This window comes from Oryzias latipes, chromosome 21, assembly GCF_002234675.1.
Source record: "Oryzias latipes chromosome 21, ASM223467v1".
In the NCBI taxonomy this organism is placed as follows: domain Eukaryota; kingdom Metazoa; phylum Chordata; class Actinopteri; order Beloniformes; family Adrianichthyidae; genus Oryzias; species Oryzias latipes.
In genome coordinates, this window is record NC_019879.2 from 29,728,615 (window position 1) to 29,752,813 (window position 24,199).

Genomic DNA, 24,199 nt, shown 5'->3' on the forward strand with positions numbered 1-24,199 from the left:
CACCTGCTTTTTCCCAAATGAGGATGGGATATTTCCATTCTTACTGCGAGCATCTCGTCTTCTCAGAGGGAAGATAAAAGGCTGGAGAGGCATCCTGAAGCCGAGATGGTATCGGGCCTGTTTTTTTTTTTTTTGGGATCTGTGCAAAGGGGGGCGGACGTGGATCAGCAAGCCACTGATGAAGACGTCTCTTCTTGCAGGAGAGCAGCCTCAGTTTCTTTTTAATTAGAGCTAGCATGGAGGATTCACATAAAGCGGGAAGAAAACTCTTTCAAGTGATTGTAAAAAGGGGGTTCGGCCTGGTACATTGTACCCTGCTTGCGCATTTCTTTTGATTACCACAGTTTAGTTGTTTTGCAATTATGTACAAAAAGGACACCGGTCACAAAAGAATCACCCCAGCTCGTGTCCATTGAGGCCAACAAGGATGATTATCAGTTTTCCCTCAAATCTCCCACTTTGTAACATTTTAAATGGAAAACAAAAACAATTGGGGGCTTGTCCGGGATGCTGGAAAATGTTTTAATGGGTTAATGCAGGCATTCTTGCAGACAACTTCATCTTTTTTTTTTATTCCTTTTTTTGAACTTCCATAGTTTCAACATCGAAACATGACGCTGAACAATGTGTAACATCATGTATAAATGACGCCACTCTTAATTTACAAAATCCTGTGAAGTGTCTGTCACACACTAAGTACAAGACTGACTTGGGGAAAACAAAAAATGAAATAAAAACACGAATCCGCCCGCCCGCCCTCCCTCCCTCAGTCAGTTCAAAAAGAACATTGCCAGTAGAAGTGATGCTCAGCATCCTACAGGTATCCGAGGATGTGAGAGGAATCTTTTGCACATATTCATTTCAGGTGACTGCACAAATATTGCAGATAATTGCAGAAAGTAAAGTGTTAAAAAATAAAATTGGTACATGGACACTTCCTTTTGACAATAATATGACCATGCAATCATCTCTTCACATTTAGTTAGCCACAGTATACTGAGAATACATATTTGCAAGTTGGCGATACGAGAAGAAATAAATCGTCAAAATTGAATTTATAGTAATTCACAGATCCATCATCTGGAAAGTACACACTTCCATGTGCTTTCATTGTTTTTTGGGGATTTGGATCAGAGGATGGACACTTTTCTGACTTAATAGATTGACATTGGTCTTTTTTTTAACGGCAGATTACCACTTTCCCCATACAAATATGCAGTACAACACACTTTCTTGTACATTGGTCTTCTGAAGATGATTCAGCTGTCATTTACATAGAAATGTTGCCATCAATATGGGGCATACGCATCTTTTAAAAAGTGTAAAGAACTGACCTTGCACTGACTGTTCATGCGTTTTAATGTCTAGTCACGAAACGGGCTAAACATTACAAATATATAATATTTCCCATTTAGTTAAACCTTTGTTACGTTCCTATAGAACTCCATATCAAAACGACTGTACATGGGAACTAGTGCAACCTGGAGGAGGCCTGGTCTTTGTGACAAGGCAGGCACAGAGTAAAGAGACAAAGTACTCCAGAGCAGGTCCAGAGCAATGGCAGATATATTAAGGCCATTTTGAAAGTTACAGGAAAAAAAAAAAAAAAAAAAAAAAAAACAACTGTTGGCCTGCTACTCAGATTGAATTACATCCAACATGAGCAGCCCAGCAAAGAACATCGACTGAATCGTTTTGTTGTCCAATCCACTGATGTCGGCCTTCCACGTGCCAGCCTCCCCACATCTCTGGCCAGAAAGCTCCACTCGTCTTTATTCAAGTGTGTTCAGTTTTGGTGGAAACAGAAGAGGTGACCTCATAAGTCCTTCCTTTGTAAACCCACTTTTCACACCCCCAGTCAAGTGCCGGCCCAAAGTCGGGCAGTCAAGATTGTTTTAGACGTTTCCTTGGAAGTCCGAAGGGCGGGCACTGCGCCGAAGCCAGGGCGCGGAAGGCTTCGGCTACCAAGTGAGGGTGGGACTGGATCATCGACTTCCAGCCTGCGGTCTCCATGATGTCTGTGGCGTGACTGTAAGCACAAGCAAACGGGCGTCAACCCTCAGACATGATAAGCTGCACATTAAAAACCAATAAACACAAACGAGATTGTAATGACAAAGTAAATAAAAGGCATTTAATTTGTGAGTTGGTGGGTGAACTGGGTCATTAGTGTTTTCTGAATGCTAGAAATAAACAAACGGATGCAGGATTACATCGTCACAGAGCAGACGACGCACGGAAAGGGAAAAAAAAAAAAGTTCAGCACTTCAAGGTGTCCTGCAACAACACACTACATCATTGGAAAGAAAATGCCGCCGCCGCCGCCGCATCTCCCCTCTTGGAATTTGTATGAATATTCCCTTTCCGCTGGTTATCCAGGTATGAGTCAATTAATAACACGGATACAAAGATATGAGGCTTCAAACTGAATTGGCAAACAGCACTTTGTCTGCTCAGGCTAAAACAATGAATTCTAATGCATCTGGTTGTGGGGGGAGATAAGAGAGTGTTATTAATCTTGTGTCACATATATCAGCTAATTACATACTTGCTATTCCAGTTCTTTCCATCTTTACAGCCCAGCTGTCTCAGGACACTGCACCTATGGCAAGGAGATAAAAAGGTAAGCATTCAGGGCTGGTAAACAGAAATGGCAGCAGGAATTCATCACCGGAGGTTTTTTTTCTCTTGCAATACTCGCCTGTTGATAAAATCTATGGCTTGTGCTTTGAGCTGCTCGGCACTGTGCAAGTCAGCCAGGATGAGGGTGTCGGCCACATTCTCCACCGAGAGGCTGTTGCACAAGGCCTCTTCACACATGACCTTTAAACGCTCCAGAGCATACTGGGGTGGGGGTGCAAGGGAGGAGGGGGGGACAAAAGAAGTTAGCCTGACCGTCGGAAAGGGAAGTTTGAGGCTTTTGGGTTGGCTGCCACCTCCAAATGTCTCAGTGCCACCAGCTGAGGTCGCTTACTCAAACATGTGATCCAATATTTCCGTTGTTGGTCACCAGAAAGGAGGAAACGCCAAGCCAGATGACAGATTTGTATTTAAATAGAGGCAAAAGGAAAAGAGAAAACTTGGAAGACAAAGTGAATTTCCTCCCAAAACAAATAGAATTTTATTTAAAAGAGTGAATATTGTTGTTTTTTTCCCACCACTTTGTACATCTAATTTAAAGAAAAACCATCGTCAATGTTGCTTGTTTTATGTCAAATCGATCAGTTTCACAGGTATGGAACTACCATAAGGTAATATTAAATCAAACAGGAACAAAGAAAAAAACTCATGGGAGGAAGTCCCATTAAACTTAATCATAAGACCTTAAAACGCAAACTTTTATTTTTGACAACTTATTTGCAAGTTTGAATTTGCAGAATTCAGTCATTGAAAAGTAACAGCAAGGAGTTATGAAATAGTGTGATCATTAGAATCATGCTTTAGTCAGTTTGCATAGATTGGATTTATTCCAGTTTTTGTGAGCATGTGACCAGCATCAGTAACTAATATTAACTGATATCTCACCCAGTATTCACTGATATTTGACCATTTCTTTAAAATATTGATTCAACCATTGAATGCATTTTAAACTGCAAATGATCTGGTGGCCATAATTCCATAAATAAGTTTGAGTGTTTTACTGCATTTCAGTGGAGTTCTTTGGAGGACATAGTTCTGAGAAGTTGCACCTCCAACACTTGCTCAAACAGCTGATGTTTAACCGCCTTTTCATTTTGTTTCCAACTTAAACCAAATTTCCCATTATAGCTTTAAAAAGAAACACTTGAACAGTGGTGTTTCTAATAGCGGCCTAGTCCTGCTTTTAAGCCAATAGATGTCCGTCTGTCCTGATGTTGTTGAAGGTTAAATGAAATCCTGTTTAACATCCTTTTATCAGGTGATGATATTTTTTTTATTATTATTCCTTCTTGCTTTTCTTTCTAAAAGGTAGTTAGGCTGGATTTTCCTATTTATGGACAAAACTGATGTTCCAACTGTGTTTTCATGTTATCATGAAATAAATGATATTGTCCTTTTCATACCAGTATCCTCTGCACAATCTCACCCCGTAGCTTTTTTGTAAAAAAAAAAAGGAAATACAAAACTAACATTTATACATTTTTAAGCAGTAAGAGTTCATATGGAAGAATGACAATTTAGAAACCTTTTTTTAAAAATGGAGCGAGACCTGAAGAAAACTCTGAACCATCAATCCAGTTTCACATTAGATGGAGCTACCAGCTGCATAATTACAGTAAGCCTCATTGACTTGCACACGGCGCTCTCGCTCCCTCTGCACTCATGCAGCAGTCAGAAGCTCTAACAGTCAAACAGGTTAACTTCAATTCAGCGTTTCCAACAACAGTCATACAGCAACGGTATGTGTGGGTAAACTTTGTCACACACTTTGTCTACATCAAATCCTTCATTCTTGAGAAAATCACAAACATTACCAACAATTATGATTAACAGAACTGCGTTTTGTACCGTCGCACCCCATGCTTTAAGATACAACCTTCCACACATTAGCAAACGCCGCCATGATGAGGATTCCACCTCCGTTACGTTAGCCACCGCCTCCGCTACGTTAGCCACCGCCTCCGTTACGTTAGCCACCGCCTCCGTTACGTTAGCCACCGCCTCCGCTACGTTAGCCACCGCCTCCGCTACGTTAGCCACCGCCTCCGCTACGTTAGCCACCGCCTCCGCTACGTTAGCCACCGCCTCCGCTACGTTAGCCACCGCCTCCGTTACGTTAGCCACCGCCTCCGTTACGTTAGCCACCGCCTCCGTTACGTTAGCCACCGCCTCCGTTACGTTAGCCACCGCCTCCGTTACGTTAGCCACCGCCACGTTACGTTAGCCACCGCCTCCGTTACGTTAGCCACCGCCTCCGTTACGTTAGCCACCGCCTCCGTTACGTTAGCCACCGCCTCCGTTACGTTAGCCACCGCCTCCGTTACGTTAGCCACCGTTACGTTAGCCACCGCCTCCGTTACGTTAGCCACCGCCACCGTTACGTTAGCCACCGCCTCCGTTACGTTAGCTACCGGCTCCGTTACGTTAGGTACCGCCTCCGTTACGTTAGGTACCGCCTCCGTTACTTTAGCTAGCGCCTCCGTTACTTTAGCTACCGCCACTGTTACGTTAGCTACCGCCACCGTTACGTTAGCTACCGCTCCGTTCCGTTAGCTACCGCCACCGTTACGTTAGCTACCGCCTCCGTTACGTTAGCTACCGCCTCCGTTACGTTAGCTACCGCCTCCGTTCCGTTGGCTACCGCCACCGTTACGTTAGGTACCGCCTCCGTTACTTAAGGTACCGCCTCCGTTATGTTAGCTACTGCCTCTGTTACGTTAGCTACCGCTTCCTTTACATTAGGTACCTCCTTCCTTACGTTAGGTACCTCCTCCGTTACGTTCGGTACCTACTCCGTTCTTCTTCCACTTTCGGCTTCTCCCATCAGGGGTCGCCACAGCGAACGAGTCGCATGTTAAATTTGGCAATGTTTTACGCCGGATGCCCTTCCTGACGCAACCTTCTTACGTTCGGTAATTCCTCCGTTACGTTCGTTACCTCCTCCGTTACGTTCGGTACCTCCTCCGTTACGTTAGGAGAAAAAAAAATTGTTCATCTCAACTTGGCCATTGGAATTTGTTTTTAAAGAAAAAAATTCAAAGCTTTTTTAAATTTTATTTTTTTATTGTTGCATCTGTTGATTTCTACTCTAAACTGAAAAACCAGCATTTTTGCATCAAGAGGACAAGGCCGCTTAGTCCTTAGGTTTACATAGGTTCTCTACGTGGACTACGGCTATAAAACAAAGAACTCAAGTATCTTTAAAGATTGATTTCCTATTGTCCTCTGTGCTGAAGGGCCATTGTACTGATGATGACTGGAGCACCGTCTTGAATTTCAAACTAGAAAAACATCCATAAAAGGATTCGGCTCCTTTTGCTCGCACTGGTTTCACTACATCTCCATGCTTGTTCTTTTTTGCATCCCTCATCTTTTCATTTGCATAACTTTCCATCTGCATCTTTAACTCTTCCAAGGAAACCAGCGTATAAGCTGCCAGCAGCTCTATATGTCTGTTGCACATCACGTGATCAGAACAGCATAATTAAGAGAAGGAAAAAAAAATGAAGGCCTAAGTGATTGGACTCATCAGATAACCTCTGGACCAGCTAAATCAAACATGTTTGTCTTTAAGTAATGTTGTGATTGTCATAGAATTTTGGATTGAACTGGTAAATATTTGTCAAAAGAAAACCACTTAAAACAAGACTAAGTAGAACTGAGAATTGAGAATTCAGTGGTGCGGCTGGACCAGTTCTAATTAATTAAAGAGAAATATTCTGACCATCTCTGAGATTATGGTCAGAATTTGTAGTCTGAACCTGAAGAAAGGAAACGAGCTGCATGAAGTTTGCTGAGTAAGCTCTGCAGTATGTCAAGTGAGTGGACACTAAAGGTATTTCTGACCGCCACGCTTAATCAGGAAGACTGCGGAAAAGCCTCTCCAAAGTTTTTTTAAATGGCAAAAACCCAAAGGAGCACAAAACTGAGAAACATTTAAACTCAGCAGCCGCAAGAGTTTAACTTGACATTTTAAAAGTGGGCATTTCATGGTAGGAAAAACTGGAAAGTCTTCTTACTTTATCTGCAGCTGCCAGCAAATTATCTGCCATTTTCTCCAAATTTGGGGCTTTTCCTGTGTAGATGAACCCCATCATTTCCCTAAAGACATCAGGATCCACATCACTGATGTCAACACGATTCTGGAAAGAAAAAAAACAGAGTTTGGTCAATTATGGGACAGAAACCAAAATAAAATCCATTAAAAAATGATATTAAGACTAATTCTTTTGAATCTAATCATGATATCAGACTAAAAAGACGAAGGACAAACAAAAACAAGTAGCGATGATGTCCTTACCTTTTTACTTTCTTCCATTTCATGTTCAAACATTGCGTTAAAGACGGGTGATCTGGCTGTAGACGAAAGAAAAGTCGACATTTCAGCAAAACGTGTTCAATTGAAATGATTACTGATTCCACGCGATAAAAGGTAATAACATAAGCTGATAAACATTTGGGGGAAATGTTTGACAATTTACAACTTAGTGCAACGAAAGGTTAAAATAAAAACCCAAGGGTGGCATATAAAAGACAAATGTTTATACCGTCATATAATCAAATGGTTTCATTTACTTATTGGCTCTTAAAAGTGAGAAAAACTGGTGTACTATAAAGTACTGCTGGGGAACCTCCATCAGCTGCAGTTTGGCAGCAAAAGTTGTTTTAATTTAGCTTTAACAGTACATGATAAGAGGGTTGGGTGTGAACCAAAGCAGCAGTGAGGCAGACAGAGCTGGAAATGCGGATGATAAATCGCAAATTTATCATTATCGCAATATAAAGCTTTAGAATTCACATGTCGCAAAAGAGAGAAACTGCGATAAATGGTTTCGTTAAATGTGCTAAAACAATCTTATGGCAGCTTGAAGTATTTAACTAATCAAATAAACCCCTTTATGCATGTGACCAATCGGTGGAGCCCTTTCATGTTAGATGTTCACCTCCTATGTAGACGAGGATCATTTGGAGAATAATTTAAGTTATGCTGAATCTTTTTTAAATCAAACTGTTGCAAATGTAAATGATTTTTTTGGCTGTTTTGCTATTTGTTCATGCATCACAAGCTATATTGTCATCACAATATTGATCACTAATATGGCAAGTTTTCCTCACATCGTGCAGCCCTACTGATGAGGAAACTGTTACTGCTACTGACGAAAGCCGTTTCCATTCATGAAACCTGTTTATTTTTCCCTGTTCAATAAATAAAGACACAAAATAAAAGTTTGTCACTAGATGAAACAAAAGAAAAATGAAATATTGCAGTCATTTATGAATCCTAAGTTTCAGTGCACACATATCGTTAGTCCTCCCTTTCTGCTGTCGGGGCTCAATTAATCCACATTTCCCTGGTTTCCCTGGATTTTATAGTCTTGCCACTCCTCTCAAATAAGCAGGACTTGGTAGTGTGTCAGCTTTCTATTGCACTAAAGAATAAATGTTGTTCCCCATTTGTTAGTAGTTCTGAGTAAAAGCATGTGCTAATTGTAAATCTGTGCTGAATTATCGTAGAGCCGAGATGCTGCACAGTCGGAGTAACTGCTTTAGTCAGCGCCTTTATGATGAACACTTCAGCAGCCACCGTGTCTACCCCAGAGGCAGCCTCTGTCTCCAGAACCCAACAGTCAACTGGGTCAAACAGGGTCAAAGAGTAAATATAGATGAGAAATGAAAGCCCAGCCAGACGGCTACAAAGCAAAGCCTCCTCCTTCTGAACAGCTCACAGCATCAACATGGCTGACCGCCTTCTCTCCTGGACGGTCAAAACATCTGAGCTTCAGGATGTTTTACCTGCAAGGATGGATTTGTGGGCTTTGAACTCCTGCCCCCCCACATACAGGCTGCAGTCTGTGAAGCGTGAACACTCCCACAGGTTACCCAGGTCATCCGACAGCTGACACTCCGGCACCTTCAGCATGTTCATGTTCGACTGGCCCGAAATGTTCACAGAGTCCTGGACGACGCTTACCTGAGGTGCAACAACAGGAACGTCAACAGTAAACAGACCAAAGGAGACTAAAGCATGCTCACCTGATGTAGATACCTGATTATTTATTCCCAAACCAAAACACGTTCATACGGAAAGTCCTATTCAATCATTGCTACACAACATTTGCACAGAACTGATTCTTTCTAGAAGCCCATTTTAATCTCACACTGATGGTCCTTCTGGGACATTTAAACTGTTGAAGTGGGAAATCCAAACTGATTCTCTCACTGACAGAGGTGTGTGCTTACCATCAACTAGGAAGGAACTCTGGAAACCAAAATTATCAACTGTTGCTTAGTTAACTACCTAACGAGGAAAGGCATTTTGTCCCTAATTCAAAAATGATTGGCCGATCAAAGATGCAATTTTCCTAAAACTGCTCAACCTCTGTTCCATCCAGGAAGACATTCAGCCAATTTCTTTTCCATTAAAAATCCACCGGCGCCTCGTGTGACTTGTTCCTGGAAAATTTCATTTTCGGGGACACTTACTGCGCTTGACATTTTAAAGGAAACGACTTTAAAAGTGGAGGAATAGTTTTGCTTATTACTAGTAAAAGGACATTTGTTGACATTTTTAACAACATGCCAAACATTTGTGACTCAGCTGTTCACTCCAGAATAAAGACAGTATCAATTAGAAAAGTGACATTTTGGATAGTCAGTACTTCAGTTGCGTAATGATGAGGCTTTCACCATTAATGCAAAACAGCTTCACGGCAAAAAGTTCATTATAAAAGCAAGCATTTAGATTGTTTTGTTCTGCCTTTCTGACATTTATGCTTTTTATAATGGGAATTTCAAAACACGAAACTCTTCTAAAAATGTTGTATATCACTTACTTCGCAGAAGAGTGTAAGCTTGTCGTCTGGTAGAAGTCCGTTAGCTTCATCAAGTAGGAAATCTCTTCGTATAAACTTTTTGAATCCCCAGTCTTTTCCTTGAACAAATCTATATGCTCTTTGGCTTTCTGTGATCAACACGGAAGGAATACGACAGCCGCAATGTTTCGATTACATTTTATCCTCTAGGTTTCGAGTCATTCTAGTGAGAACGTTACTCACCCATGGCCTTCGTTTCCTCTCTTTTAGCATTCAACAAAGAAAATTTGAACTTAGCTCTAACTTCACTTTTTGGACAACTAACAAGCAGTAAGTAAAGCGACAGATAATCTTTGCTTTCATCGTCGAGTCCCTTTGGATTAACTCGCAGACACCTGGCGGAAAAACGAGACATTACAGGTCAGTCGCCAAAACCAAACTTTGATGAAAACAACCCAACTTCCAAAGCACGGAAAGTTTTAGAAGCAGAACAAGAATCTTGATGACTGACCATTTCATTTTGTCGTTGGGGCCAGAGGAGAAAGTCGAGCTCTTCAGGACTTCTCCCATTTCTTCTCTACAAAAACTAAAATTATTTATGGTCCACATGTAGGAAAACTTCACGACCTTGACCTTTGAACAAAAAGAGGAAAACCAAGTCAAACCAAACCTACCGGAATTTTATATAAACATTCATTAAAACAACAAAAACTGGATTCTACATTTTAACGGGTCTGCTTGTATCCAATAAACTTTTCATTTTAGCACCCAGAGCTTAAATGCCCACTCCGTCAAAAACTGCATTTTTAATATGTTCTTGTGGTATTTGATGATGGAGGACAGATGTAAAGAAATTTAGGCTTAAAATGGCATTTCTGAGTGTTTTTTTATTAAAATCGTTATGAATCAAGAGAAGACAAAAACAAAGCAGTTTTTTATGTAGAAAATAAACTGGGTGGGCCACAAGCTTCCTGCTCCGAGCTCTTTGCAACGCAGAGAGGAACGGGGGGCGGGGTTGCTCCGTGCCAAAGCTCCAGCAACCACAGTGTTTTCTAATAAACTACAGATTTTTTACATTTTGGCTAAAAACGGCATCATCAGAATTAACAGAGCATTGGGATGACCAGAAAGACTTAAAATCCTAAAATCCCGCTTCATTCATCTTTTTTCAAAGCGGCCCCAATGCTCTTTTAACTATAAGTACGCTGTTTTTACGCAAAGTAAAAAAAAAACTTGTGTCGTTTTTGCACACTGTGTTGTCGACACAGTTTCTGCAGAGCGGGAGGAACTTATTAGAAATTCGCCTCTGAGTTGTGGGCGGGACTGTTGGCGTGGAGTAAGCATGCTTCATATCCCATAATCTCTTTGTTTAAACCCTCTCCTCCTAGCCTACAGCCCACCACAACCCCAACATAACATTACTGGTGCAACAAAAATGGCCAACAGTATCAGATCCATCCAGCTGTACAGTTTAGATCCAGACTGCAGCTCAGACGAGGAAAACAGTGGATGCATCAGAATAGAGCATCCGAATGGAGCATCCGAATGGAGCGGGCCAAAGAGAGCTTGTGGCCCACAACAGTATTTTTTTTGTCTGCTCCTGATTCACAATGCTTTGAATAAAGAAATACTCAGAAATGCAATTTATCTTGTTATGTCCTCCATCATCCGAAAAATTCCACAAGTTAAAAACACCAAAGACTCCATTTACATTGAAGTGGGTCTTTAATGTAGGAACGGTTTAAAGTAAACTGCAATAGATATTACACCTAATTAGGCCAAGTTCTTAAAAGTATTGTTGCTGTAAATAACCTGAGTAGCCTGTTTGCACATAAATATTGCTATTAATTTACTGATTTCAAATTGGTTAATTAAAAAAAAAACTTTGCGAGTCTGAGTGGCAGCAATAACTGTTCCAGGTCTGACTGACGCATTTCCTCCTAGTTTTAGTAACACATACTGGAAAGTACTGGAGCAGAAAATTGAAGTGTACAAACTTGTTTATTAACAATCAATCAAATGTGTTTTTGTTCATTAGCAGTAACTGAATTTAACTTTATTTTTCAATTTCTGCAGCTGCAATAAGTGTTTTAATCATTTTCCACACAGTGATTCTGATTTTGGCTTCCTGTGACACGAGGTTTGTTAGATCGCACGCTTTTTTTCTTTTCCTTAAAGAACAGGATAGAAAGCAGATGTTTTCTATTTACACACATGTACTTTCATACAGTGATGTACATCATCCGTGTGAAGTCCGTACCTGTGTGTAGCACCAGCTCTCTGCCACAGGTCCACTTGACATCTCCCCTGGAGGAGGGGGGGTGGGAACCCGGGACATGATCAGTTTAGGGGGTACCCCTCACTCTACTTCAGCAAGTACTACAAGTCAAATCAAAAAGTATTTTAGTACAAATTAGAGCATTTTTCCATTCATTAACAGAAATCTTTGGCCAGTACTTTGAAGTTTTAAACACCAGAAGTCCAAAATGTGTATATAAAAAGGAAACTATAACGCTCAATGTGCACGATAGGTTAAATGCAAACAATGCTGTGGTAATTAACTTGCAATAGGTTATAGAAATCTGACCTGCACTAGAATGTTCACCACAAAAAGCTAAGACGGAAATCTGAGCTTTTTATGCAGGACCAGAAAATAAAGCTGTAACCACTGCAGCTCCAGTCCTACCAAAACAATGGAACCTTGTACAGATCCTCTAACATGACACAACTTTCTGTAGTGAGGGACAGATTCTGCAGGATGTAACCTCACTGATAAACACCTCTAATGTTAACTCTGTCTGTGACACCACCCCAAGAGAAACTAACCAACTTTGAAACTGACAAAAGCTTTCGATCTGTGATATTACTACAACATTGGTTCATAACCCAATCAGAATTGGCACATGATCTACTTATGATAGAATCCTGAACTCCACTGACATTCATCATATCTAGTTTGATTAAAATATAAAGAGTGAAATAACAAAAATGCTTAAAGTAAAGTTTCTATATTTGAGATGTTGGTTTGACTCAATGATAGTAAATCTGTACGCCACGAGGGATCATTGATGAAAAATGTAAAGGTAAATTGTCTTAAAGCTGAAATTACTTTAGGAAAACTGCTTTCTACAGCAGAACACTCAACAAAGCAGAAAAATATCAACACTATTTGAGTAAACATCGATCTGTGCTTCCGTTTGCCTTCTTCAGCAAGTTCAAAGCACAGAATTTAAGTTCTCTGACTCACTCCTAGGTTCTAATGCTTCAAAATTAACACATTTTATATTTCATTGTTGTTTGCAAATGTGCCAACATTAAAAGAGTTATATTTTATTGTTTCATTATATTTATTTTATATGAAGATTATGTGATATTAGAATGAATTTGCCTATAAATGGGTTTTGGCCTGTTGGCAAAGATGTATAGATAAATAGTATCAGTCTTAGTATTTGTATTACATAAGTAAGAACAAAAACAATGGAAAATGTAATGAGTAAGCAAATGAAAATGAAGATAATACCGAATAGGAATGAAAGAAGCAAGAAGCGTTATAGGCAGCAGTGACCCAAAGGTTCACAAATTTGGTGGTTCTAATACCCCGCCTTGTTTTAAAATGTGTTTTTGACCAAGTTAACCTCATCGAGTCAGACACCTATCTATCCACTGGATCCATTTCCTACATTTAGATTGACATTTCAGAATCAGGAGTCGAGTCAGTTTGATCAATTTCTTCTGATCTTAGTCATTTCCATTTCTATTCCTGACATTTTTATTTTACTTCATGATAAAAACTTAAAATAAACAAAGAAATCGTTGCAGATTTTGTAACACATTTATCGTGTTACACAACTTTTTTTTGGTTTTGTTTTCTCTTTAACAGGATTTTAATGGAGCGTTTTCTTATGAACATCATCAACCCAATTGACAAAATTTTAAAGTTAACCAATGTTTTGTTTTTTGTTTTTTTTTAAAGGCGTTTGTGACCAAACATATTTAAAGAGTTTGAACTGCATGTCCCATGAATATAATGCTTTAAAAGTGATTAGGTTGCCAAAACAATGACTAAAAAAAAAATAGTTGGATGTACACATGAACTTGCAGTGACTTGCAACTTCAACAGTGCTGTGAGCATTGTGTGGCAGGAAACATCCACAGCATAAACACAACAGCCGAGTCACACAGACAGATGATGCAAAAACCTCCTCATCACCTCTTGGATTTTTTTGAAATGAATAAAGGTGGAGCTTGTCTATGTAATCACGGAGTCCTTCATGGCCCCATTCTCACGCTACTCTCTACAAGAAAACACAGGACAAGCTCTAATTAGGAACAGGAGAAGACAAATCAGTCAATCCTTTCAATAAACTGTCATATCCTAACTGTTTAAGCCTCACATATAGCCTTCAATTAGCATTAGAATAACATGTGGTTGACTCTAAAAAATACACTGAAATCAAAAACGAAGAAATAGTTTTTTTCATTTTTCTTTAGGCAATACAAGTCGTTCAGAAAATATATCAGCCAATAAAATCAATCAGGATGAAAGTCAGAATTAACCTGCAACTTTGGCTAGCACACATTAGCAAGAATTGTGCAACATCGACGCCAGCACAACAACTCGGGATGCTACGGACAAGAAGCACCAAACTGGCTTTTGCTTATTTCACATCAAGACTGAAGCAAAGAGAGGAAGACTGGCGTCTCTAAAAAGGGTTCTGAACCCACGTAACCTCACATTTTAATACTAATTCAAACGGGTGTGTCAAAACCGCTGCCCTAGAGTTAAAATAAACAATGCAGGCGAAACGTCACCTAAAAAATCTCAATGTTTGTTTTCAGCTCATCGACGTTTCAGAGTTTCAGACCGGATTTCTGTCTTAAACTGAACATTTTATGCCTAATCAACACCAAACAAACCCAGACTGTTTTGGTTTCTACAAGCAAAGCTAATGTTGATTCCACTTTAGCGTTTCGACCGCAAACAACGAGCATTGCCGGATTAGCTTCACAAACAACAATGAATCTGCCTTCGTGCCACCGGACAACCTTACGTTTTTGACGTTACTGGTCCATAAGGATATCAATTAGCTGACCATGCTTCAGGAATAATCGGTAGAATAATATTTATCTGTCGTAGTAGTAGCCGGTGTAAAACAAAAAGGCCTTGCGGATTCGGTGACAGGATGCTAGCTATGCGAGCTAACGTAAAGCCTCACGTCTACTGCAGGGGGGAAAACAACAGCAGCTAACTAGCGGCTAGCCGCGGCTAATACCTCCACTCACTGCTTACAAAGTTTAAAAAAGACACGGTCACGTCGTACCTTTTAATTTTAAACTCCCATAGACATCGAAAGTCACATATAGCTGTGTGTTACACTCGCCCCTTTCTCCGTCCGACACTTTGAACTCTTTCATTCAAGCTCTCACAAGGTTTCTTTGTCTAATTTGTCTGAGCTAGCTTACAGTTGTCTAGCTGGCTTGTAGCTTTACGGTTTCGAAAATATAGGCACTGCGCATGCGCAGTTTTAGGAGACAAGTCATTTCAACGACTGCAATGAGGTCCATTCTACAAGAAGTTTAATATTTTTTTGAACATTTAAATGCAAGAATTTTTACTTTTGGATAAAAATGTATAAAAATATGCAAGTAAGCTTGGAAATAAAAAAAAAATTAAACAATTATGTTTTAGTATTAGTGTGTTTTTTTGTATGGAACAAAAACAACAAAAGTATTCAAGTTTTTTGAAATGCAAATAACTGCATTAGTAGCTGTGCTTTTCTATTTATCATTATTTCACACTTCCCTTAAAGGGAAATATTAAAATAACCCTCAGAGGTTTCCATACAAGTGATTGCTTTTGAAAGCCAGTGATTTTTCTTCAAAACACTACTTCTCTTGTCATTGGAGGGGTAATGATACATTTTAAACAGATATAAACTAAAGGGATGGTAAACTAATAACCATAATATGACCTTTATGTCTCTTTTTCTAAATATTCAATCATCGGATCTTCACAAAAACTCAGTATTCCATTTCATGTGGTATTAAATGCATTAATGTTTCGCCAAAAATATAATTTATTCTCTCTTTTTTTCTAAGTAATGCACCTTTATAGTCTTTAAAAGCATCCAAATGAATTAAAATGCCTCGTGACATGCTAGTGTTTCAGAATTACAGGAAAACAAAAGGATTCTAGAAATGAAGATGCAAATAATGTCAGATCAGCTGCCTTTTGTCAGTAATCAATACATCAGGTTGTACTTTTGTTGAGGTCTTACAGACAGATCGATGTTGGAACACGTGCATTACTAATAGCTTAACAACAGAACAGACAATTCCTGTAAACTTCAGCTCTTAAGAGGCAGCAATAGAAAACTGTCCGTCTTCCATCACCTTTAAGATGTGGGGTGAGCTGTCTGAGCTTCACATCTTACTTTGGTCTAAGAGTTATGCTGAATTCATAAAAAGCACACCACACCACACACACACACACACACACACACACACACAGCCTGCCAGTCCATCACAAAGTCAAACCTGGATATTCCTCATGAATAAACCTCAGCTGACTCTAAAAGCAGAACATTCTTGATGTGAGGGATTGGTTATCTCAGCACGCATAATCATTTTAATTATTTACCATAAATATTTAACGCAAATTATGCATGATCATACACTTTAAATGATAAATGACACGATTTAAAACGTGTTTCAGGTTTAAGTTGAACTCAAAATAACAGAATTTAAAGCTAAATTTAGGACTTAACAGGTAAAAGCCCCTAAAATGTCAACAAAACAGGGAATTCATGTGAAGACATCTAATCAATCTGTCACTTTATTTTAATGTCAAATAGAGAGTGATGGAACCTGAACAGACAGAAAATTTGAATGTGAAGATGAGTGAGACGTCAATGTGAAGTTTGTTTTCACTCTATCTGCTAAAATCTGTCAAACATAATGAAAGTCACTCCTTAGAACAAACACACTTCCATTCTATGATGAGCATCCTTTCTTACATAGAAGAACACAGAAAAGGATCATTCACACTCCTTTTACACTTCAAAAACCAAAGACAACATTTTATTTTGTGCTTTAGATATGGAACATATGGTCAAACTAACATTCCAAAAATGCCACATTTTGCTGAGCACATCAAACATCTTTGCTATCACAGAGAGGAGACATCGACCTGTCTTGAAGTAGAAGCGCTGGCTGATAGGATCACATTTGAAGAGATACAGAAATGCTTATCACACATTTAAATCAGCTTAATTTAAGGGCAAAGAAACAGCGTTTCCTTAATGCACTGCCAGAATGAAACAGTATTTTCTTTTCCTGCTTTGGAAAGGTTTAGGACTAAGATGTTCATCTTATTTAGCGGCATTGCAACCCCAGCTCTGCTGGAGAGGAGCTGAAGTAGCTGCAGAAATCTAACCAGTGCTTGAAAAGGCGCAGAAAAAACAATCAGGAAGCTTTTTAATTGAGCTTTTTAAGGAGCCTTCCTGAATAAGTTTTGATTATTTGCCATCTATTGTTAACATACACCGCAGATTAGTTGTGGTACATTGATTCTTCTTTGACAATTTTTATTCAATCCATTGATTATTTTTGGACTCTTACATAACAGATTGTTCCAAACATTCGATGTGGATGAATGATGGAAATAAGAACAAATATTGTTAAAGATGGTTAATGTCTGTTTGGCTTCAGAATGATTAGCTCTGAATACCCCTTTCATCTCTTTGTGCTATTTGATGTATTCATCAGGTATGAATAGCCCACCGCATGAATATCTCAATGAGCAATGAGTGTGACAGTCTTCTACCTCCAATGTACAATACTCTAATTAAGGGAATCTCAAACCACTGCTGATATTATTCATGACAAGCATTCAAGGCCTTAAGTGATGGAGACTGATCCAGACAGAACTTATGAGCATGAAAAAAAGGCGACGGTGACAAGAAGCACCCCGTTGACCTCATCAGAACATGTCAAGAGAAAAATTGATTTAGACATTAGTCACACTTCTTTCCCACTGTATTAGGAGAAGAATGATATTGCTGAACAATGGGGTTGGCAGAAAGAGAAAAAAAAATCTACTTTCATATAATTTGATAAGATCTAAGTAATAACATGTATGCTAACACCCAAGTTTTCTCTTTGTGGATATGAAAAATAGTTATAACCTAACCCAAATTGTGAGAAGTTCTTAAAGAAGTTCCATTGTGTTAGCCAAAGTAGATACTATCTTCAACGAAATCAGCACAAAAAAAATGACAGACTTGTGTTTTAATTTAGATATTTAGAAGAATATGATCCACCAAAGCCAGTGTCAGCAATCTTAAGTCTTGGTCCCACCTGTCATCACAGGTGGACGGGCTGTTTGCAGGTGAAAAATGGTCCAAGCTGTACGCAGGTGTAGTAGAACTTTCATTGAGCCCATAGAGAGAAAATGTTCTAGCACATTTTTTTCCTACGGGCATGATGCAGGTGGCAGGTCGTAGTGAACACTAAAGGGGGAGGTAGGTGAGACGCGGGCGTGTCAAACGGTATTTAAATTTGTTCGACCCCCTCAAATACTGTGCAAGGAGCCCGTTAGTGCTATTCACGAGCAGCCTGACTGTTACATATTAGGAAATTAGACACCGTCGTTTGCGTGAATAAAACATGGGGAACCTAAAGACAGTTACCAATCACCTGCACACCCCATGCATGCTCCATTTGCACATCGTCAGTAAGGAGCCAACACTCGCACCTAACTAAGACTAGACATCATCAACCGTACATCGTAACGGTTACACAATGCTTTACTTACTACACGCACAAGAATGGTACGTTACATCTTTGGAGATGGCCGTACAAGCCTTACGGGAACTGCAAGATACACCTGCGATCCCTTTAAGATGTGTCCGTTCCTCTCTACGACCCTCCACGGACCTGGAGAACGCAAAATCCTGCAGCACCTGAACGGGTCAACCCCCCTATGGGTGCATCATGTGACAAAGGCTTTACTAAAAGTTGTGCGTTTGAAAAAACATGTGTTAGTTAAGATGTGACCTACTTCTAAAGTCTTTTGAGGTTTTCAAATAATTTGTTAAACAAAATTTGATTAAACCTTTAACACCTGACCCATTTATTATGAAAGAGAGACGTAAATCTTTCCCACAGCTGTTGATTTCCATCTCCTTGTGCGCCTCGTCTTAGAGACTTTGAACACCATTGTTAGCTTTCAAATAATGTGAAACCTCTAAACTAAACATCTAAATCAAATTAAATGGTCAAATCAAGAAGTCCAGCAACAGACCGGCAACCTGTCCGGGGTGTGGACCATTTTCGCCCAACAGTATCTTGGTTGACTCCAGCAGCCCCATGACCCCAAAAGTGTCTAAGCGAGCTCTGCAGATGGATGTACATTTTCTAAAGTCAAAGTCCAAGTTCATGTTTTTTTAAGCCTAGTCCCACAAGGTTTCTCCATGATTTGGATCTAAGAATCACATATTTAATCACATCTCTATGAAGTGTCAATCATTATGAGGTCTGTAATATTATCTACTGCTAAACCTTGAAAACTAATTCCAATAATTGACGTTGATTTCTATAAAATATGCAGAGGAGTGTTAAAGTCTTCTCTGATACTATAGGAGCAAATATTTTTGGTTAATCTCAAGGTGTCCTTTTATCATTTATCATGATGCACCGGTTTTAACTTCTAAAATCGTTGTTGTGAGATCTGAGTCATCTTTGTGTCGACTAACTCATCAGCCTGATCAGTTTGTGTCTCAGGTGTTACTTCATCTCATTCTTTTTCAAAGAGGTGCCTTTACGGTGTGAAAGCGGGTTAAGACATCTTTGCTGTGTGGAGATCAGCGTGTGAGTGAGTCGTCCCTCCAATGTGGTTTTGCATTGTTGTGTGGGAACAGGGTTGTCTGAGGGACAAAACTCAGCTGGTAGGAGGTATATAATCAAAATGTGATTTGAGTACTCACATTGGCAAAGCAGCACAACTTCATGTGATTACAGACCCTGTGTTTTGAACTAGTTTCTGATAATATTCTGGATGTCCTTTTTCTTCTTTCTTCTTCCTCTTTTTGCTCTCAGATGATGATTTTAATGCAGAAACTTTGAGGATTCTCAACTTAGACCTCTGCCTGCTTCCTTAAGCACTGAAATTCTCTTATCATCTTTAAGGTCTTCTTATGATGATTACTGCAGGGTGAAAAAAAAAATCTTGCTTTGAGAAATGTTGTTTTTATACGTTACAGCAGTTTTCTCAAACATGTTTTTACCCCACTTATTTGTGCATATTCGCACCTTAAATCCTTTAATGGACATTTTGCCTTTTATCTGAATTTTTTGCTGTTTGCCATGAAGAAAGCCAGAATAAATTAAACTTCTCTTTGAAAATGTAAATTTTGCACAACTACCAAAATGATTCTGTTTTGGAGTTGCAGTCTAAGCACATATTTGACAAATAACACTTATAGTGACATATTGAGTATCCATGTGCTGGCAGGTGTTGCTCTAAAGTGCATCTAATTAACAGGTTGGACATTTTTGTTAGTTAACATTTTTAATCCCCACTTTAATTGAATTACCTTTAGCAGCAGCTAGTGTGCTTGTGTCAAGTGGTGATCTAGAAGATGGCTTAATGTGGGATTGCTTTTAAAAGTGCATAAAAAAAAAAGTAGTTTCTTGAATGTTTTAGTGCCAGAGCGTGTAAGAGAAACCTGCAGACAATCTAGCTTGGAGGGACAGCGGGAGATGTAACACACAAAAAAAAATTACACTTAGTTCTTCTTAATTAAGTGTTTTCTAGGTTTTCTCTTTGAATAATACTTGAGCCTCTTTCAGAATTTTTGACAGACTTGATTATGTAGCAGGAAGCAGATGCTCTGCTGCAGAGCTGCCCATTGACAATTATTGCTATTCTTCATAGCTCATTTCCCATGGAGGAGTGAGAGAAATTGCATACTGGCTCTTCGTTATTAATAGAGTCTATTCATATGGAAATGAGAGACTAATTTCATCAAAATGAGCAATTTTTTATTCTGGTTTGATTATCATGTGAACTGTGTCACTCTTGAAATGTGTTCCAGTTATTAGTTTTGATTATGACACATTTCAGCCACATTCTGCCATGTTTGACTTGATTAAGAGAAATCAAATCAAAAAAACAAACCAAATGTGATCACTTGACAAGCTCATGGACAGAACTGTTTGTTTGGGTTTGATTGTCTATTTAGCCATCTTGCTTCAACAGAGGAATGCAATTTCAATTGTGTTAAGATGAATTCACATGTTCCAGTGGTTTCTGCCGCACTGTGAAGACAACCACAATTCAGTCCTTTCATGATTTATGCTGCTGATGTTTGTTTGTTTTAAATCTTTTTAAAAATATTTTCCCATGAACCCAATAAAATGGAAACTATCTAGAAACAATTGGCATCATAGTTTTTTTTTTTCTAATAAAAGTTTTAGTTCCAACTCTCCTAAATGGTGGATAAGAGCTGTCAGTGGTCAACAAATGGTCAAACCTGTATGGGACATGCAGGTGACCCACATGAAATGTCAAGGTTGTTGACCACTAGGAGAGCCTGTAGACTGAAAATGTTCATGCATATATTTTGTACAGGCATGCTGTGAGTGACAGGCCGTTGCAAACACTTAGGGTTATACAACATGCAAGGGCAAGTAAGAAGAAGAAATTTATTTATATAGCACATTTTAGAAAATTAGTACCTTGACCAAGGAGTGATTAACCCTTGTGCTATCCTAGGCACTTTAACATTGGGAGTTGGGTCATCTAGACCCACTGACTAGATAGTGCTCTGAACCTTTTTTCTTCAATGATTTTGTGAACCTTACTGGTGTCCATGAATTACATGAAATCTTTCCACCTTTGTCCACCTTTGTCATGGTAGGGAGAACACGTCAATGTATGTCAGTTTCCGTTTTCTTCTTATTTGAAGGCAGTTATTGGAAACCCAATATTAAATCGAAGAGACACAGTTCAAAAGTTGTGCAATCTTGTATAACAGTAAATTTGAATATCATCTGCATAAAAATGGTATAAAACATTTTTGAAGCTGTTTCAAAAAAGCGAAGTAGGTGACACACAGGCAGGTCATACAGATTTTTCCTTTTTTTTTGTTTGGAAATCCTACGGACACTTTGGTATCACATGCACACCCTGTGCATGGAGCAATTGCAGGCAGTCAGTAAGGGACAAGTACTTCCACCTTGATGTAAACTAGAGTGTGACGTAAGGCACCACCGTACGACTGCATCACCTGTACGTCACGAGGACCTGCAACTTTCATTTGTCAATACTTCTCAATACTATTCATTTACTTTTGCAGTTGTTGTTTTCAGTTGTTTTTGTTCCTTAACGGTTGCTTTTTTGGTGTGTACTTTTTTTACTTTATTATTTATATATATATATATATATATATATATATATATATATATATATATATATAAAAAGTGGATCGCATGTTTACAGTGGATCACATGTCACTTTTGCTGCTGCATTTATTTCATTTGAATGTCATTTTTGATGTCCTTGCAGCTGCAGATAAGTGAATTTCCCCATCGTGGGATAAATAAAGTTATCTAATCTAATCTAATCTAATTTATAGACTTGGTCAGAGAAATAAAAAACACTTTGCTTATTTGAATTGTAACAACTTGCCAGAACTTCTTCGCCTCAGCAGTGCTAACATTAAGAGCTCACTATAAGTTACTACAATCTCCTTAGTTGTGACATCGAATTTCCTGTGTGTCCTTGTTGTCAATAATGACACACAAGTGTGTTATCAGTTTAACCCAACAATTATCATTGTTGGGTTAAGTTTGGGAGCCCAGTGTTTAGGCATGTTATGGTTAGCAGATCTAAATAATATGTAATCAACAAAAAAGTAAAGTATTTTAAGAAATTAAAAACTTTTATGCTCTCGCGGCCACATAAAGTGACATGGCGGGCCACATTTGGCACCCGGGCCTTGCATTTGACACATGTGCCTTACATCTTTCAGCAGAAAATACCGTGGAATGTTTGAGTATCAAAAGACAAGACAGAGGAATATTATTCTACTCATCTGTAGCTTTAAGTGGTAAATGTAGAAGTAGTTGTTGATTTGTTCAAAGACTGTGACAATTTATAGGGTGTTAGTAAGACATTTATTAGTACAATAAGTCTAATAAGGTTTATTAAATTACTTAGTTAACACATTTACAAGCAGTTTTTATTAGCTTTAATTTAATTAATAAACTAAAGAAATTGAAAATTGAAAATATCCCTCTTAATGTCACTTAACTTTGTATGTTTTCAGCTTGTTTGGCTACAAAATACAATGGCAGTTACAAAAACCTGAGCTGAAAAATATACTTTTTTTTACAGTATGGATCCATAGTATAACTAAAAGTAATGTTACATTTGAGTAAGCAACTCTGAAGAATCCCCCGTCTGCCATGACAGAAGGGAGTGGGACCGGGTGGAAGAGTCAAGGGGGAAATAAGACATCATGATGTGATGACGTGACGTCTCATTTCTCAAGCATGGTGCTGATGATAACCTGTCGCTCTTCTGGTCTGCTACACCTGCTCACTAACAGGCTGCTAGAATGGCTTCTCCCTGACAGGCTCTTGTCTTCTTTGCCCTTTCATCTCCTCGTTCCACAAAAGAGAGTTTAGACGTCTTTTATCTAAGCCTGAGAGGGAATTGTCTCTCGTCTGTCAACTGAGGAATCCAACCAATTAAATTTGCCATGCGGTACTATGCTTATGAACCATGAATCAAAGGGAGGACTCTAAATGTTTCTCATTAATTCAGCTTGTAAAATTGGCAAGTGTTTTTCTAGTCAATGAAAAAAAAAAGGTTCAACAAAACCTGTTGTTGCATGCCAACATGGGCATTATTTTCAAAGTTGAATTCTGTATCAGAGGCAGTCATGTTTGCCAATTACCTTAAGCTTCCATTAAGGTTCTGCATCATGTGTTCTTGGAGTTGCCATAGGCGCATGTCCTTTGTACATGTTAACGTTTATACTGTATGCAATTTAATGCACTGAGCACCAAGTATTGAGTTAGAAATATCAGATTTTACTAGTCTAGCAGACATACCTAATCCAAAACAAACACGACTCACAATAAGTTAAGGATATTATTATTTAAATGAGCGCTTTTCTTATTTGGTCTGAATTTTTTTAATGAAATATGTAAACGTTCCCTTTGATATCACTAATTATGAATGAGAAGAAACGTCATTTTCATTAGTTTGATATTTAGAACCTCAAAAATGAAGACACTTATAATACCCAAATAACAAACATTGACTATGTCAATAACGGATATTTCCACCATTTGCTGCAATAACAGCTTGACAGAGACGTCTCATGCTCCTCATTAGCTTCGTGATGTTGTTCTGAGGTGTTTCATTCTTCCACAAGCTTTACATGCAGTTCTGCCAGGTCACTTGGGGGTCCGATCATCCAGTCTCTGTTTCAGCTGGTCCCAGTCGTGCTCTGTAGGGTTCAGGTCAGGGGTCATTGGTGGCCAAACCATATGAGGAATTCCCATTTCCTGAAGTCCAGCCGTGACAATTCTGGCACTTGAGGTGGTGCATTATCATCCATGAACTAAAGTTGGGGGTGTTCTGGTGGAATTGGGGGATGATGATGGTTCTATGAAGTCTCTGAATTAAGAACCTGCAATGACTGGACCATCTACAATAACCTGGTGATGCCTGC

At 39.0% G+C, this 24,199-nt stretch overlaps 1 protein-coding gene across 3 annotated transcripts; it reads right to left on the reverse strand.

The window, feature by feature from the left end:
* Window positions 1–503: 503 nt before the first annotated feature.
* Window positions 504–14,961, reverse strand: spopl (speckle type BTB/POZ protein like). 3 transcript variants are annotated; one of them, XM_023950604.1, is made up of 12 exons: window positions 14,774–14,961; window positions 13,663–13,747; window positions 11,713–11,831; window positions 9,964–10,085; window positions 9,696–9,847; window positions 9,474–9,601; window positions 8,434–8,611; window positions 6,941–6,996; window positions 6,660–6,782; window positions 2,702–2,844; window positions 2,549–2,602; window positions 504–2,029 (listed from the first exon to the last, which is right to left on the reverse strand). In XM_023950604.1, the coding sequence occupies exons 3-12, from the start codon at window positions 11,788–11,790 to the stop codon at window positions 1,885–1,887; spliced, it is 1,179 nt and encodes a 392-aa protein (XP_023806372.1). In that variant the 5' UTR covers window positions 11,791–11,831; window positions 13,663–13,747; window positions 14,774–14,961; the 3' UTR covers window positions 504–1,884. The 3 variants fall into 3 exon arrangements, with proteins under 3 accessions (XP_023806372.1, XP_011471954.2, XP_023806373.1); XM_011473652.3 differs by lacking the exon at window positions 14,774–14,961 and adding an exon at window positions 14,504–14,722; XM_023950605.1 differs by lacking the exon at window positions 13,663–13,747.
* Between the last annotated feature and the right edge of the window lie 9,238 nt (window positions 14,962–24,199).

Bases quoted from the DNA above. Each gene is read 5' to 3' on its own strand.
- spopl (XM_023950605.1), bottom strand. From the start codon at position 11,790: ATGTCCCGGGTTCCCACCCCCCCTCCTCCAGGGGAGATGTCAAGTGGA. The intron at 9,602-9,695 runs GTGAGTAACGTT...TGTTGATCACAG, and splicing joins AGAGGAAACGAAGGCCATGG to AAAGCCAAAGAGCATATAGA. The intron at 2,603-2,701 runs GCGAGTATTGCA...TCCTTGCCATAG, and splicing joins GCCATAGATTTTATCAACAG to GTGCAGTGTCCTGAGACAGC.